Raw genomic sequence first — 16,122 nt, forward strand, 5'->3', positions numbered from 1 at the left:
CTTAAAAGTCGGGAGGGTGTCTGCCTCCCAGACCCTGACTGGTAGATGATTCCAAAGGAGAGGTGTCTGATAACTGAAGGCTCTACCTCCCATACTACTTTTAGAGACTTCAGGTAAGATGGGCAGGCGTGCCTACGTAGTGTTCTAGAGGGGTAATAGGGCACTATGAGCTCTTTAAGATATGAAGGTGTCTGATCATTAAGAGCTTTGTAGGTCAGAAGAAGGATTTTAAATTCTAGTCTAGATTTTATGGGGAGTCAGTGTAGAGAAGCTAACACGGGAGAGATGTGCTCTTTCTTTCAAGTTCTAGTCAGTCTTTAGAGACTTGTTAGGATATAAGAAAGAACCTGATATAAGGGAATTATGGTACTCCAACCTGGAGATAACAAATGCATGGACTAGTTTTTCTGCATTATTCTTTTTATAACCAATAGTGATCCATTTGTTTTATCAATTGATTAGAATTTGTTGTCGCATGAATTTAACAAACTTTTGACACAGAGACACACTAACAACAGCCGATGAGTTCCTAAAGAAGGCACAAGCTTGTTAGTTGTTTGGAGCGGGTTCAGTTTTGCAGTGTCAGACCCTGAACACACCACAGTCCACTGCAAAGACAGCAGCACACAACCACTGCGAAAGCAGATGGTGACAGATGCATATCGCTGAAGATGTTGTACCCAACCCTGGCTGTGAATGACAAGCAGACTATTATATCACTTGCAACAGTTGTTTTCTTTATTGGAGTCACCAACACAACAGGAGAGCACAACACAGCGCTCCGCCCTGTGACCACAACAACAGCATGCAAAAGCTGCATGAGACACTGACTCTACACCGCCACACCCATACCTGTCCGTCCTGAAACAATGACAGGTAGTGACTACTGTTTACAACAAAACAAAGAGATATGAAGTAGCATCTTTAATGTAACACATACAAACATAAATCCTATTTAAATACTGTGAATACATGTAATATAATAAAGGGGAATCATTCCTGCAATAATATACCAACAGTGTACTGTACATACTAATAAGTGACATGAATCAGTGTTATAAACTTGAGTATTAAGAATAATCCAGTGCAGTAATTTCAGTTAGCCTATAATAGGGTTATAAAGCTTGTTTTTAGTCTTTTTTTGTCATCTGTAGTTTTCATTTCTTAAACAGAAAAAAAGAATAGTTTGAAATGATGTAAAATAATCTGAGATTTCATTTTGTGTTTGATTCACTTAAAGCTGCTGTTGGTAGTCCTGGAATAAACATCAGGTCAGGGAGAGATTTTGAATATCAACCCTACCCATCCACACAAGATTTCCCTCTCACTACACCCCTCTTCCCCCCCCCCCTCTCTGCTCCTGTAAGCCCCACCCACAAACAGATCCTAGTGCACGCTCAATCAGGTCAATGTAGGAGGACCTATTAGGAGAGTGGCTCTGATTGGTCAGAGCTGATGGGAGCGATATGAATTTGTAGATTGCTGGATACAGAGGCAGAGGAAAATACAAAGGTCTCGCCATAATCTCAAAACACCTCATTTATTGATGGCTGTTGATGAATGTTATGACTTTTTTGTGAAACACAACACAAAATGAGTACACTTTTTTTTTTTTTTTTACCCCAATCCTACAAACTGCAGCTTTAACTTTGAGTCTGAAAAGCCGATATGTGGCACCTCTTTGGGAATCCTTTGAGTTACTGCTGGGGAACAAGAGAGCGCATGTGCAGGAATTCAGGTGGAAACATGCGCCAGCCGTCGCTCAAAAAAATAATAATCAATTTTTATGGCTCTGTTAGAATAAAGATAACAAAAGAATAAAACTGTCTTTTCTCAATAAATAAATCCAGGCAATACTCGAGTCCTCTTCCAAGTTTGATTTATCAGTTATCGAGTATATATGTTGTTATAACTCAAAATAAGAACTGCATGTTCTTTCATAACTGAATGTAAAGACAGATGTAGCTATTTCTGTTCCAAAACTGATGATTATTTAAATACTACAAGTCAAAATATGCCCTGTTGAGATATTCTGTATTGTGTTTGAGCGATCAACCAACCAGGATGGCTTGTATTCATCGCTTAAAGTCTTTGAATGTTTCCTGTTGGAGTGTTTTTCTGTTGAACATGTTCTGTATGTTTTTGAACACTCATTTTAACAATCAAGGTAGCTGTGGTCAGTGTTAACGTGGTTATCAGTCTCTATGTGAATTATGGAAATGTGGGTGGCCTTTTTAGTCCACATAACTCATTGTTTAAACAAATTTAGAGATAATTCTATGCAAATTATGCCCATCACCTTTTTTGTTATATCTCAAAAAGGTGTTTTAAAACATTTTGAGGGTCAGTAGTTTTGATTGAAGTATAAACAATACTTTGTTCTGCAGCTTTTTTATCACATGTTGATTGTTAGTTCGTAAAGGTGTCTTGTTTACGTGTCAGTGTGATGACGAGTATGAAGGTCTACGTGTAAACAAATAACATTAATGAGTAAATGCTTATAGCAGAGAAGAGGTTCATGGACCTGTATCATGTTTTTCTTATCAGATTTCTTATTTTATGAGTGATGGCTGCAGTTAAACTCGATTGTCTCTCACCTGAGGGTCAAAGATGTTTTATCAAAGTGAATTCATGTTTTATATTTTGTAAACAGACTGTGGGAAAAGCCCATAATGTATGATTTTACAGTCCCTTAACACTTCTCTTGAAATAAAACCAGAAAACATTATGATGGTGTTCAAAAGTAGAATTTATTTGGCAATTCCGTTCATGTGGTTCATCACAAACCCACCAAAATAAAAGCCAAACAGATGACACAAATGTAAACGGTAAAAAAGAAACTCTTCACTGGATGCTTATTTTTTCTCTGCACTTACAAAACAAAGACTTCTTCAGACACCGTCCGTCAGGTGTGTCAGTGCGTTTCAGGTCGAACCTTAAGAATACAAATACTCATATTTTTTATGAATACAACAGACTGAATACAAAAAAATGTGACTCCTCAGGTCACTTTGAAATAATCACAGAGTAAGAAGACTTAGTGCTTTTTGAGAAATAAAAGGAAGAACTCAAGATAAAAAGTTCAATCGCAAACTCTTCAGTTGTTCAGCACGGCCCAGCTCATGGCGTCGCAAAGTGCCTGTACATTAACCCATCCTGCAACACTGCCCCGGTGTTCTCTCAGGCTTATGTTACTTCAAGGTTGGTGACTTTGTTGACAATGTGGGAGCGTCTGGGTACACACTCCAGGTCAAACTTACTCTCGTATATGGTGGGGCAAAGCTTCCAGCGATTGTTTCGGTAGATTCCCAGGTATGTGTACACGTCCGGCTTGTAGGAGAGCGCGCACTTGACGCCTGTGGCACGAATGATAGAGTCCAGCCGTATAACCTCGTTCTCTTCAGTGAAGTTCTGGTTATAGACGCAGATCACCTGTTTGCCCCCAGCCTTAGGATTGTGAGGGCTGACTTTAACAGTGGAGATCTTGCCGTCTAGGGCTGCTCTGGCCACGCACTCCCATGCATGGTCCAACTTGAAACCAGAGTCCAAGTGCATGAGCCACTTGCCCGAGAGCACGCCGTGGTTCAGGGCCAGCTCCTTCACTGTCTGGAAGCCGACAGGCCGGCCACTGACGAGTAGTTTCTCCCAGCTCTCCTGGAGGGCTGCCACATCCCCACCACCGGGGCAGTGGTTTGTGCCCAGCACAGCAATCCACCCCACAGGGCTGACGCCACCTTCCTCATCACCAAACCTGCACACCTGTGAGGGCCTGTTGCTCTCCAGCCAGCTCTCAAACTCGGATCTGGGCGTCTTTCTGGAGTCAAACACAATCCAGGGGTCCATGTCTGCAGCCATGGCTTCAGCTGCATAGATCTCTGCAGAGTAGGGGGTCTCCACCTCGCCATCTGCAGTGGCCTCTTCCTCCTCCATGATGCTGGCAGTATGAGACTAAACAAAGGGCCTGTGGGAAGAGAACCATGTGTTTAATTGTGATATTCACGCTGGGTCACTTGAGTAGTATCTGTGTTAGTTTGCTGTCCTCTAACCCCAGACAGGAGGGGACAGCCTGCGGTGTTTATAATGCTGCTAGCTAACATGCTATAGTAGCCACACTTTTTTAAAAACAGTTAGCTCGTCCAACTTCAGAAATAATTCCCCATCCCTTCGTCTTTGCACCATAAGTAGCTGTAATCAACACACACAGATTCAGATATGTCGACTTGTCTTTTGTGTTTGGTTCAGGTATTGTTGGAGCTAGCTAACCACCTAGCCATTTCACGAACGCTCCATGTTTGTCATTTTGCTCGTTTGTGAATTTAAATATGTTTCACACCAACATGTAACGTAAAAGCACTCTTCAATATCTCTCAAAATAGTTATTTTTAACCCCCCTGGTAACTTAAAGATCGACATACCTACAGAGGTCTGAGTTTGTTCTCCAGTGTTGTTCTTCTTCCGGTCTGAGGACGACACCACACTGACGATTAAAGTCTCGTCCTCGTGCTTTGCTTCTTCCCTTGCTTATTATTCATTGAGGGTTTTATTTCATACAATATAAGATGTTATCACATCAATTTATTGGCCGTAAAACAACATAACTTACAGACTAACCCTGTAAAAGGAACTACCCAGAACCTACAGGCGCTATGACCCGACGGAGCTGATCTGATGGGACGTTCACGTGCTGCTAGAATGCTCGTTCTTTAGGGGTGTGCCATACCACAATTTTTGGTTTCGATCCGATACCAAGTAACACAGGGCCAGAATCGCCGATATCGATACCAATACCGACACTTTCTATTATTAAAAGTATCTTATGTACTTTGATGTATTACATGCGTGTTAAAACACAGGACAGTTTTTAAAGGCAAACAACAAATGCTCTGCCTGCAGCATTTCCCTCCTCCTCCCTTCTTGTCTTTTGTAATTCAATCAATCAATCTTTTATCAATCAATCTTTATTTGTATAGCGCCAAATCCCAACAAACATTATCTCGGGACGCTTTTACAAACATAGGAGTTCTAGACCACTCTATGTCAAATTATGAACAAAGACCCAACTTCAAGACAGGGTAAGACTCAGTCTGACCCCACCTTAATCCATCATGAGCATTGCACATTGCAGTATTTAGCTAGTTACAGTGGTGAGGAAAAACTTCCTTTTAACAGGCAGAAACCTCAGGCAGAACCAGACTCATGTTAGACAGCCATCATGCCTTGACTGAGTCAGGCCTGGAAAGACAGATAGAGGGGAGTAAGAGAGAGGTGATAGTTATGAGACGAGTAGTAGAAGCTGTTGCCGCTGAAGTCCAGTACGTCCGTATCAGCTGGAGTCCAGAACATCTGCAGCAGGAGGACGTCTACGGCAGCTCAGAGGAACCTAAGAGACAAGGGAGCTCAAGGACTCCAGAAAGGTCTAGGGTTAGTAATTTTAATACTGGTAAACACATACCAAAAAAACCCAAAACAGAACAGCTGCTGCAGTATTAAGGTTGCCATTCCCCTTCCATGCCCCACCCTGTCCCACCCCATCTCCACCTCTTCCCACCCCAGCCCTCCCTTCAACCCCACATCCCAGATTTTACATAATGTGTAAGTAAGCAAAAGGGGAAATAGGATGATTCATTAGTACATATATAAATAACAATAATAAATAAGTAAACAAACTCAAACACAAATACACACACACACGCACACACAAAATAGTAATCAATAAATTGGAAAAGGAAGAGAAAATAAATAAATACAATTTAAAAAGAAAAAAGAAAATAGTGCACTCTGATGAGCTATCAAGCGACTTTCCTCAATGGAGAAGTTTGGATTCCGATTATTCAGCCGTCAAGCGAACGCAACGGGAGAATGAGTGACGACGACTAGGTGCTAACGAGTTAGCCTGTTAGCTGCTACTATCTAAGTGTGTGTGCGCGGTGGGGGAGATTTAAACGTGATATAGGATAATAATACAGGGTGTATTGACTTTTATTTTAGCTTAACCATCCAGGTAACACAATTATGCCAAGCAAAAAGAAGAAATACAACGCCCGGTTCCCTCCGGTGAGTTCAAACTTTGCTAAACCGGTGTTAGACATGCTAACATTAGCTAACTCTCCATGTAGCTTGAATGGGATCCGGCCTGTTGTGTTGAGTTAGCATGCAGCTAGCCGAGGCATTAGAAACCAAGAGTAGATTACAGTGATTCTACTTAATGAAGGTTGTTAGTGTCCTTTAATAGACTGAATTACTGCGCTTCTCGGGGATTGTGATGGCGCTTTGAAGGCATGCACGTTGGTTAACTAGTGTTTCCTGTAATTCACGTTGTTTTTAGCATGAGGAGCTAAATGTGAAGCTGAGCGTCATCTGTTGTCTGTGTGTGCGCATTTAACTTACTTTAAGGTTACTTTCTGTGCTCATACATTAGATAATGTGTTCAGCATCATAGGAATGAGTTTCTCTCATCAGGCATGGAGTGGAAGTGAAAACAAGTGTTGTGCTGCTGCTGTTAAATACTTGAAATGCTGAAACTATTCCTAAGTTGATGCACTGAAAGTTGATTTAAAATCATGCATTAGTGTTTTATTTCTCCTTACAGGCAAGGATCAAGAAGATCATGCAGACGGATGAAGAAATAGGCAAAGTGGCTGCAGCAGTACCTGTTATTATTTGTATCCTTTCAGTCACAATAACTGTGCAAGCTCAAGTTTTTCATCACCTGTTCAGATTTTGGATGTAGAAAATGTGTTTTACATCTCATCTGACTTTCATTTAGTTAAGGGACTCTGACATTAATCATCTGATTTAGAACTCTAACAAGAAAAACATGATTTTGAGGCAATCACATTGTTGTTCAACTTGTTGTGCTAAAGAAGAAAAATAATGTTCACAGCTTGAAATGAGGTATATTTTTTTACCTGGAGAACAACTCACAACATCACCTGAAGTTTGTAAATTCACTTTTTATTAGGTAGAAGATGAATGGAAAACAAAGACACAGTTAATTCCTATGATTGTGCCCCCGTTTGCTCCTGAAGTTTTAGACCTGAGTGGTTTTAGTAAGTGAATGTTCTCCCCGAGCATGCATCGGTTCTCTCGGGATGCTCCGACTTCCTCCAACAATCCCCAAAGACGTGCTCACTGGGTTGTTTGTTTTATTTATTTAATGTATTTAACCAGGAGAAAACCACATTTAGATTAAAAATCGCTTTTACAAGTGTGTCCTGGCCAAGATCAGCAGCAGCACATTCTTGCAAAGTTAGTGACAAACAACACAGAATTCTAAAACATTACAACATATAACAAATCATGGGTTTCAGAACAAAAGTCATCAGTCAAAGCATTTACAAACTGATGCATCTTCCTCAAGAGCTTTCAGTCTGCTTTTAAACACATTTAAAGAGACAATCTCACTCAAACTCAGGCTGTCCTGCAACAGGTTCCAGGCTGCAGGAGCAGCATATCTAAAACTCTTTTTACCCGTTTTAAGAGACACTCTGGGGAATGAAAGCAAAAGCGAGTCACAGAGCGGAGACTGTAGCTTCCAGGATTTTTTAAATGAATAAAATCGCATAAATAAGAGGGAAGCAAGTTAAGAATCGTCTTATAAACAAGGACATGCCAGTGATGTAGTCTACGGGTAGACAATGCTGTCCAGCCAACTCGAGCATACAGGGTGCAGTGATGGGTTAGAGATTTAAAACCTGTAATGAACCTCAGAGCTCCATGAAAAACGGTGTCCAGAGAGTGAAGGCACCCCTGTGATAGGCTGGCGACCTGTCCAGGGTGTACCTTGCCTCCGGTAAAGATAATGGATGGATTGTTTTGGTCAGACTGATTGAGTGAATCTGTTTGTTTAAGTAAATGACGCAGACATACCGATGCATCTTATTCTCCTTAACGAAGACGTCAGCGAGAGCCCTGGAGCTCTTTTTGGAATCATTGCTCACAAAGGCCTGTCATGTCACCCAGTCCAGGAATGCAAAGACAATGACAACATCACATTTGTAAGTATGTGTGTGTGTGTGTGTGTGTGTGTGTGTGTGTGTGTGTGTGTGTGTGTGTGTGTGTGTGCTGTATAATAACAGGAAATATGATCACAGTTGTAATCTGATCGAGGTTAGACGCAGCCGAACAGAGTTATGTCTTCATTTCTTCAGGATTTAGGAACAGGAACTTTAAGCACCCTGTTGTCTTGTAAGGAACATTGCAGGAGTACCTGTGTTGTTATGGCTACCTTTACATTGATGCTGAGTTAATGTGCAACACACAGCTAAATCCCTCCTGTCTCAAAGTGTGTCTGTTTTTATCTCTCCTGCGGTTGCTGCTGCAGGGAGACTCTTAGAGTGTGACTCTGATTCTGCTGAAACGAATATAAAATCCCCGTGTTTCTCTTTCTTTGTCATCATCTCAACTCAGAGTTCATGTAAAGAAAGACGCATACCGATTCACAAATGTTGTGCTTGCAGAAAGCAGTGTATCGAGCTGGAGCAGCAGTTTGATTTCTTAAAAGACCTGGTGGCAACAGTGCCGGACATGCAGGGTGAGGGGGAGGAGAACCACACAGAAGGGGGAGGAGAAAAAGTCTCACGCAGGTATCTCTCTCACATGCACACACACAAACACAATTATTGAAAGTTATTTTTGCTTTTATTGATGTAAGTCACCCCACAATCCTAAGGTTAAGAACACAATATATGCAACAATAATATTAATAACGATAAAAATAAAATAAAAATAAATGAAAAATAAAAAAGAAGTTGCTGAACGAACTGAGGAAACGCTCTCATGATATCTTAATGAGGAAACACTGGAGGTAAAATAAGATGTTAAAACTCCACACAGGAAGTTAAACTCACCAAAATAAAATACATTACTAAGATAATAAAACACAAAATATTAAAGCATTAAAAGAAAACAAGATGCTATACTTAAAATAAATAAAAAAATAAAAACAAAAGTGAACTAGATAATAAATGAATAAATAAATAAATATAGTAAGGTGAAATAATAAGAGTTATAAGAATAAAAATCAGCTTAAAGTGAGACTAAAAAGGTCGGTCTTGAGTTTGCTTTTAAAAATGTTGATTCTCTGTGCAGCCCTCAGATCTTCAGGTAGGCTGTTCCACAGACCTCTGGGCCGTGATGATAAAAGGCTGCCTCACCGTGAGTCTTTGTTCTAGCTTTTGGTACCATTAAAAGTCCACTACCTGAAGACTGAGGGCTCTCACTGGCTCATATGATAAAAGCTAACCTGATAAATAAGGAGCTACACCATTAAGAGATCTAAAAACCAATAAAATAATCTTAAAATCTAAAAGATACTGGAAGCCAATGCAGAGACTCTTAAACTTGGTGTAATGTGGGCTCTCTTTCTGGTCTTTGTTAGCATTCTAGCAGCTGAATTTCGGAGCATAATGATAATAAATCAGAGCTTGTCTGTGATATTAGTTGCGTTCAAATCTGCCGTGTCTTTCATTTGTAGAGTAAAAACTTCAGTGCAATAATTCTGCATTATTCTGCCGTAAGGTAGACCAGGGGTTCTAAAACGTATCAGCTTGTGACCCCCAAAGTAAACGTGCCAAAGACTTGCTACCTTCTACTTTTCCTGGCAGTGATTGAATGTTGCTTCATATTTTACAGAAAATTAGCTGAAATGCACATGTTGATGTTTCCTGTGCTGCTCTGAGTTAACCTGCTGCTACTGAGGCTTTCTTCAAATTCTCTGTTAACTAACGATCACATCAGGAGTCATCAGGCAACAAAGACAGGCAGAAAAGTAATTCAACATTTTTTTATTTGCAAGGTTTTTACAGTAATGGGTAGAATATGCAATTTTAGATTACTTTAAAAAAGTGAAAAATTCTGAAAGACATCTTGTGACCCCTACTTCTGAGACCACAGATAACAGATAATAGACAGATAATAGAGATGCTGCTTAACGACCAATTTCTTCTTTCCGAAAATGTAAATTCTCCAATCCAATCCACTTTATTTATAAAGCACATTTAAAAGAACAGTCAAGTTTAGCAAAGGGCTGCACAGAGAAGTAAAATAAGTTAAGACACAGAACATAAAAAGCTGTCAGAGAATCAAATAGAATCAAATAAAAGAATAATAATTTTTTTTTAAACACTTTAAAAATAGTAAATAAATAAAACGCTCTAAGAAAATAAAATAGAATAAAATAAAAGATTCATAATAAAACATTTAAAAAATAGTAAATAAATAAAACGCTGTCAGAAAATAAAATAAAAGAATCATAATAAAACACTTAAAAATAGTAAAATAATAAAAGGCCGTCAGAGAATAAAATAGAATCAAATAAAAGAATAATAATACATTTTTTAAAACACTTACAAAATAGTAAAATAACAAAACGCTGTCAGAAAATAAAATTGAATCAAATAAAAGAGAATAGAATAAAACAAAAAAAGCACTTTAAAAAATAGTTAAAAAATAATAATAAAATGCAAGAAAATAAAATGAACAAAAAAAATAAATTAAGATAAAAACATTGTAAGAGCAAATCCAAATCCAATAAAAGAACAGTCAGAGACCACACAGCTCTCATGCTGGGTTAAATGCAGAGGAGCAGAAAAAATGTTTTAAGGTGGGATTTAAAAGTCGCTAATGTTGGAGACAATTCTGACTAATTTATTAGTCTGAAGGTAAGAAAACAAGCACAGAACAGTCAAAATCAAACACAAATTATGTAACACTCCAACGCCTGGCTACCACCAGCAGAGCTAGCACCACCAGACTTCAGTCCTCCTAGCATGCTAACATCCACATGCCTGTGCTCTGAACTCGCTGCCTCTGTAAGGTGGTTAAATGCCTACAGTATTAAAGATAATCATATTTCATTTATCCAATGAGTAAGTCTGGTGCGGACTAGCGAGGGTGACAGTATCTAAACGTTTAGTCGATTAAATTCACATGCCCTTAATAAACAAAAGTGAAAGAAACATGGTAATGAACAATCTTTACCTTTTAAGCTCATTGAAATAAATGCATGGAAGCAAATGTTCTAAGAGGCTCCATTAAAGCATCACACAAGGTCTCGAGGGTGCTACTCCCTCATACATAGAGCTGAAGTTTGACTCTTCAAGCTGATCGTCACTCCTTTAGTCATTCAGTCATCTCTCTCCTTAAGTTGAAGACATGAATAAGTCATTATCACCGGAGTTCACTCTTTGTGTAGACGCAAGAAGAGCTACCTTTGCCTTCCCCAGGAACACTCGTACTGTAATTGGTATGGACTAAAGCGAGGTTTGTTTTGTGATTATAGATTAATTACAAAAAAGAAGAACAAGAGAGAGCGCACTTTTTCCAGCTCTTCAGAGGGAGAACTAATTATTGAGGATTGTAGAGATGAAGAAGAGGTATCGACTGCAGATCAAACAGTGGCACCGCGGCTGAATTGAAGCAGAGAACTTGGCGAAGAACTACACATAAATTAAATGAGCAAGAAGACTTTTTTCACTGAAGTGTGGCTGATTGGATTGTGATTCAATTTAAAGTAGTTGTAAGTGCAGAGTATTTAGAAACTCTCTCTCAGCTGTGGGAATGAGACGTAGAGAGCGTCTCTGAATATAAATGGCTCAAAGTCATTTCCAGCAGCAGCTTCGTACCCGTCTGTGTTTATGGAAATGATGCAGATTTCTGCTGCAGGACAGGTTTCACACGAAAGTCAAGGATCTGAAGAATCTTGTAGCACGACCATGACTGAGTCCTGTCCAAAATCTACATCCCACTGAAGCTGAAGCTGCCGGTTCCTTTACATAACTCTTCTTTGTTTGCTGCCCAGGGGTCGAAAACCAGGGTCCGGCCGCAAGAACGGAGGAGCAGGCTCCAAAGGCAAGGACAAGAAGTTGTCTGGCACAGAGTCAGAGCAAGAGGTGGGAGTTTTGTTTTGCATGCACATGAAAATATATCTTTATGATCCTGCAGAGAATAACTTAATCCAACAAATATGAATGTCCAAACGTTTAATTTTGTTTCTATTCTCCAGGTAAGTTTGCAACCATAACTCAAAGTGTTTTTTACAGTTCATATCTAGTTGAATCAATCCTTAATATTTATATTTCAGTCTGTTTTCAATAAGTTGCAGCACGGCAAGTTTCTTTACACACCACTCATGCATAGAGTCCTTCAAACAGTAAAATCCAGTGACCTGTTGCAGCAGCTCTGTATACGTTGTGTCTTTATTTAGAGTCCACACTGAAACACATGCTGAAACTAGTTTGTGTCATGGTTTGGTTGCACCACAGAGACGTAAGGTTAATCTTAAGTAGTCGAGAGTAACGTCCAATCTAACCCAGATATTCTCCCAGATATTCTGCTTGTGGAAAATGAAAGCAGGGAGAGAGAGAGCAGGTTAAATATTCTGCTCCTCCTCATTCTCTAAGTCAGGGTTCCCAAAGTGTAGGTCGGGACCCCCTTTGTGATCATGAGACACAAATTGGGGGTCGTGTGATGTCTTCCAGAAGTTTTTTTTTTAAAGCGATCTAAAAATAGTAAATTTTACCCATTATAGTAAAACATATTGACAAAAATAGCTAACCTTAAAAATATAAAGTGTAATGAGTTTTCTGCCTTTCTTGTTGCCAGATGACTCCTCAGTTTAGTGTTAGTGAACAGTTAATTATCAAAAGCATCAGTAGCAGCAGGTTCATTCACAACAGCACAGGAAACACAGACACATGTTCATATAGGTAGGCTAATCTTCTGCACACCAGCTACATGAAGACACATTAAATCACTTTGAGGGCCAGTGGGGGTCGTGAGTCTTTGGCCCCTATATTTTGGGGGTCGCGGGGCTGAAAAGTTTGGGAACCCCTGACCTTCAAAGCCCTCAATTACCTCACCCCCTCATACCTGACCGACCTCCTCAAACACCACTCCCCCACCTTGTTGCCTCAGATCATCAGATGCCAACCTCCTGTCCCTTATGACCAAGTCCAAGTACCTCACCTTGGGGGACAGAAACTTTGCATCACTGTCCCAACTCTCTGAACTCTTTCCCTCCAAACTTCCTCAACTCTGACTATTTAACCATTTAAACATCAACTTAAAACCTTCCTCTTCAAAAAAAAAATACATCACGAGACCTCTCCTATCTCCTGTTATTTTTATACTTTATTTTTTGCACTTCAGTGAATCATCTTTGAGTACTTAGAAAAGCCCTATAGAAGTCTTATCTATTATTATTACTACAAGGAATGCTTTGCTGTTATTTTGTATACTTTTCAAAGTGTTGTGAAGGTGAAACTCGATACAGTACTCCTCCTAAAGTCAACTGTGCATGTTCCAGTGAAGTGGGCTCACTTGTTGTTTCTTGTCGTGGAAACAGGATGACTCTGAAGACAGTGAGACGGACGGAGACGAAGAGGACGGCTCTCAGTCAAGCACAAACCTGCAGGCTGCATCCAGGTTCCACAGGTAGAAACACACACCATGTGTACTGTGTTAGTCCAGACTGTGACTGATTGTTTCTTCTCTTAGATAGTGATAGATTTAAATTCAGATGAAAACAGATTTGCATGCCATCATTTGGTTTTAGAAACCGTGTCTTTATTGATATTATTGAACTGTTATCAGGTGGATTACAGCGATAAACAGGCAGAGGGTGCTGTTTTTCTACTAATAACACCATCAAGCAAGGCTGTGTCCTTTATCCCCCCTCACTCTGATCCAGTTTTCATGTTAATACTGAAAATACTCCCTGAAAGCATAGCAATAGCAATGCCTCAGAGAAATAACTGGAAAGTACCACGACCCTTGAAGATCCATGTTCTGTATATTTAGAGTCCCACTTTGACTGACATGTAGTTGAGCATGCATTGCATCATTCCTGTTCGTATGAGATGATTAAACCCATCTGCCTGTCCCCCCCCCCCACAGCTCAAACGCACCCCCTCAGTTCACGCATATGGGCAACGAGGTCCCGATGGGCGACATGGCTCCAGCACAGCCCCACAGCGGCATGGCCTTCGCCCCCCACCCTTCTATGATGAGCGCCGCACCGCCTCCCCCACCCCCTGCGCCGCACAAACACGAAGACGACGACGACGATGAAGACTATGACTCTTAGCTCCCTTTTTTTCCCCCCCCTCCTACGACACTCAAACAAACACACACGCGCTCTCGACATAATTTTTGATTTCTTAAGATGATCCAGCGGTGGGCGAAGGACTCTTCATCACAGCCCTCGAGAGCCGGCTAAGAACGACACCGCTGCAGGAGTTAGGAGCCTGGCTGTATATTATGTGTTTTAATTTTCTTTTTTTAAAAAGGTTTTATTTTATTGTAGAAGAGAATCCAACGAGGAAGTTTTTTAACAAGTCGGTCCTTCTATTTTGAATATTAAATTGGCAGTCGTCACTGTTTTTGCCATGAGCCCCCGCAGACCGGATAGGTGTGGTTTATGTTTCCTTGTACCTTTTTTTTTGGCACTTTTTCTTTCCTCCTAAGTTCTCTGTAGTAGGCATATTGAAGTGAACTCAAACCCTCAGGACAGCTGAAAGAAATCTGTAAGTGGTTTTCAAAGTCTTATCACGGCCTCGTACAGTTTTTTGAAAGTCTTTGAGAAGCAGCGGAGTAGAAAGGAGCTCATTGTCTCCCCCCATGAAGTGTTCTATTACTCTGTTATCGATTGGCTATGAAATACTGCTGTTCACACATGAGCCGCACTTCCCGGCTTTGTCATGACTCGCTGCTCAGTCCGATTGTCAGGCTGTAACATAAACAAGGAAGCAGGTGTATTTTTACCATAGGTTAGCGTACCACAGCTCTTTCTTTGCATTAGTCTCTATTTTTAATTCACGTTTTTATCCAGAGAACTGTAAACTTTCGCAACCCCAGCCGTGAAGTCAGACATATCAGCAGGTTAATGATCTACATCCCGTTGGTTGTTGTTTTTGACCCTCTCAGAGTGTCAGACCTTGTATATTATTTTATACGACCAGAAAATTCCCCTGAACAACCCATCAGAACTATTCTGCGACTTGGACCATAACTTTGTTTTTAAAGTTGTTTGTGTCTTTCGTCCTCCCTCATTTCTATTCTGGCCCTCCTGTATGATTTTTCAGTAATTCTCTCTCTTTATTGTTGACTTTTTTTTCCTCTTTTAGCTTGTTTTAAAAGTATCGATTAAAGCAGAGATGGGGCTTCCCATTTATGTGTCAGTCTCGGTATAAAATGTTTCCAGATAGACAATTGACACTGTATTGTAAACTTTTAACATTCTTTTTATTTTGTATGGGTGAAATAAAGTTCATATTTCAATTAAGAAAACTAGTGTCAGTCAGTTGTGTAATAAAAATAATTATATGTTCCTGAATTCTGAATTTAAAGTGAGAATTTCAAATCACAAGACACAAAACAACCCGGAGGAACCTACAGGACAAGGGAGCTCAGGGACTCCCAGGAAGAGGTCTGTGGTTAGTAACTTCAATGGGACAGGAAGAGTTAATGTAAGTGACAGGCAGAGAGAGGAGAGAGAGGGAAAGACAGGATCCCAGTGTGCCAGTTTAACACGGTACTTCCACCAGATCCGTGTCCGGTCTGTCTCCGATCCGCTGCAGTCCGGCTCCGTGCTTTCTCGTCTGTCAACACCCACCAGTTGTGTTTTCGGAACGCAGTACGGAGCAGGACCACCGCACAGCTGGAGTCACGTGACCGAGGTTTTCCCGTGGTAATCACTGAATCAAGGATTCTCCTCATCCATGTTGTCTTTCTGGTCCTCTGAAAACCTCTGACCTGTTGACTCCAGGCCTGGCTCCACTCATCATGACGGTTTGTTGTTATAGTTAAGTGAAATATGATCTGGTGATAACACAGAGTGTTTTATTCTGAAAATTAACCGGATGTTTTTATTTTGTTTTGGTGAAACCTGACTTCCTGTCCCGCTCCATCTGCTCTGTTAAGATTGATGCGTCATGCTCCGGCATCCAGCAAAAATAGAAGTCTTGTGTCTCTGATCCATTGCGTTCTGACCTGCTGGATCAGAGACGCAGCCAGAACGCAACGGAGCGGATCCAGTGGAAGTTAACACATTGACTAGAATAGAAACCTATCAGATCTGGTGCCGTGACGGATCGGAGAAGGACCGGACATGGATCTGGTGGA

At 40.5% G+C, this 16,122-nt stretch overlaps 2 protein-coding genes across 3 annotated transcripts; one reads left to right on the forward strand and one right to left on the reverse strand.

The window, feature by feature from the left end:
- Nucleotides 1-2,731: 2,731 nt before the first annotated feature.
- On the reverse strand, nt 2,732-4,686 carry c23h11orf68 (chromosome 23 C11orf68 homolog). 2 transcript variants are annotated; one of them, XM_034676486.1, is made up of 2 exons: nt 4,420-4,686; nt 2,732-3,961 (listed from the first exon to the last, which is right to left on the reverse strand). In XM_034676486.1, exon 2 carries the CDS (start codon nt 3,928-3,930, stop codon nt 3,187-3,189), a length of 744 nt encoding a protein of 247 aa, XP_034532377.1. In that variant the 5' UTR covers nt 3,931-3,961; nt 4,420-4,686; the 3' UTR covers nt 2,732-3,186. The 2 variants fall into 2 exon arrangements, with proteins under 2 accessions (XP_034532377.1, XP_034532375.1); XM_034676484.1 differs by having other exon boundaries at nt 4,416-4,685.
- Nucleotides 4,687-5,813: 1,127 nt separating this feature from the next.
- On the forward strand, nt 5,814-15,289 carry drap1 (DR1-associated protein 1 (negative cofactor 2 alpha)). Its single transcript, XM_034676776.1, has 7 exons — nt 5,814-6,054; nt 6,590-6,662; nt 7,904-7,997; nt 8,460-8,585; nt 11,801-11,891; nt 13,346-13,434; nt 13,897-15,289. The coding sequence occupies exons 1-7, from the start codon at nt 6,013-6,015 to the stop codon at nt 14,084-14,086; spliced, it is 705 nt and encodes a 234-aa protein (XP_034532667.1). The 5' UTR covers nt 5,814-6,012; the 3' UTR covers nt 14,087-15,289.
- Nucleotides 15,290-16,122: the final 833 nt, after the last annotated feature.

Source organism: Notolabrus celidotus, chromosome 23 (genome assembly GCF_009762535.1).
Source record: "Notolabrus celidotus isolate fNotCel1 chromosome 23, fNotCel1.pri, whole genome shotgun sequence".
In the NCBI taxonomy this organism is placed as follows: domain Eukaryota; kingdom Metazoa; phylum Chordata; class Actinopteri; order Labriformes; family Labridae; genus Notolabrus; species Notolabrus celidotus.

Coding starts and splice junctions, on each gene's coding strand:
- drap1 (XM_034676776.1), top strand. CDS start 6,013: ATGCCAAGCAAAAAGAAGAAATACAACGCCCGGTTCCCTCCG. Junction 11,892..13,345: donor GCACAGAGTCAGAGCAAGAG/GTGGGAGTTTTG, acceptor TCGTGGAAACAG/GATGACTCTGAAGACAGTGA. Junction 13,435..13,896: donor GCTGCATCCAGGTTCCACAG/GTAGAAACACAC, acceptor CCCCCCCCACAG/CTCAAACGCACCCCCTCAGT.
- c23h11orf68 (XM_034676486.1), bottom strand. CDS start 3,930: ATGGAGGAGGAAGAGGCCACTGCAGATGGCGAGGTGGAGACCCCCTAC.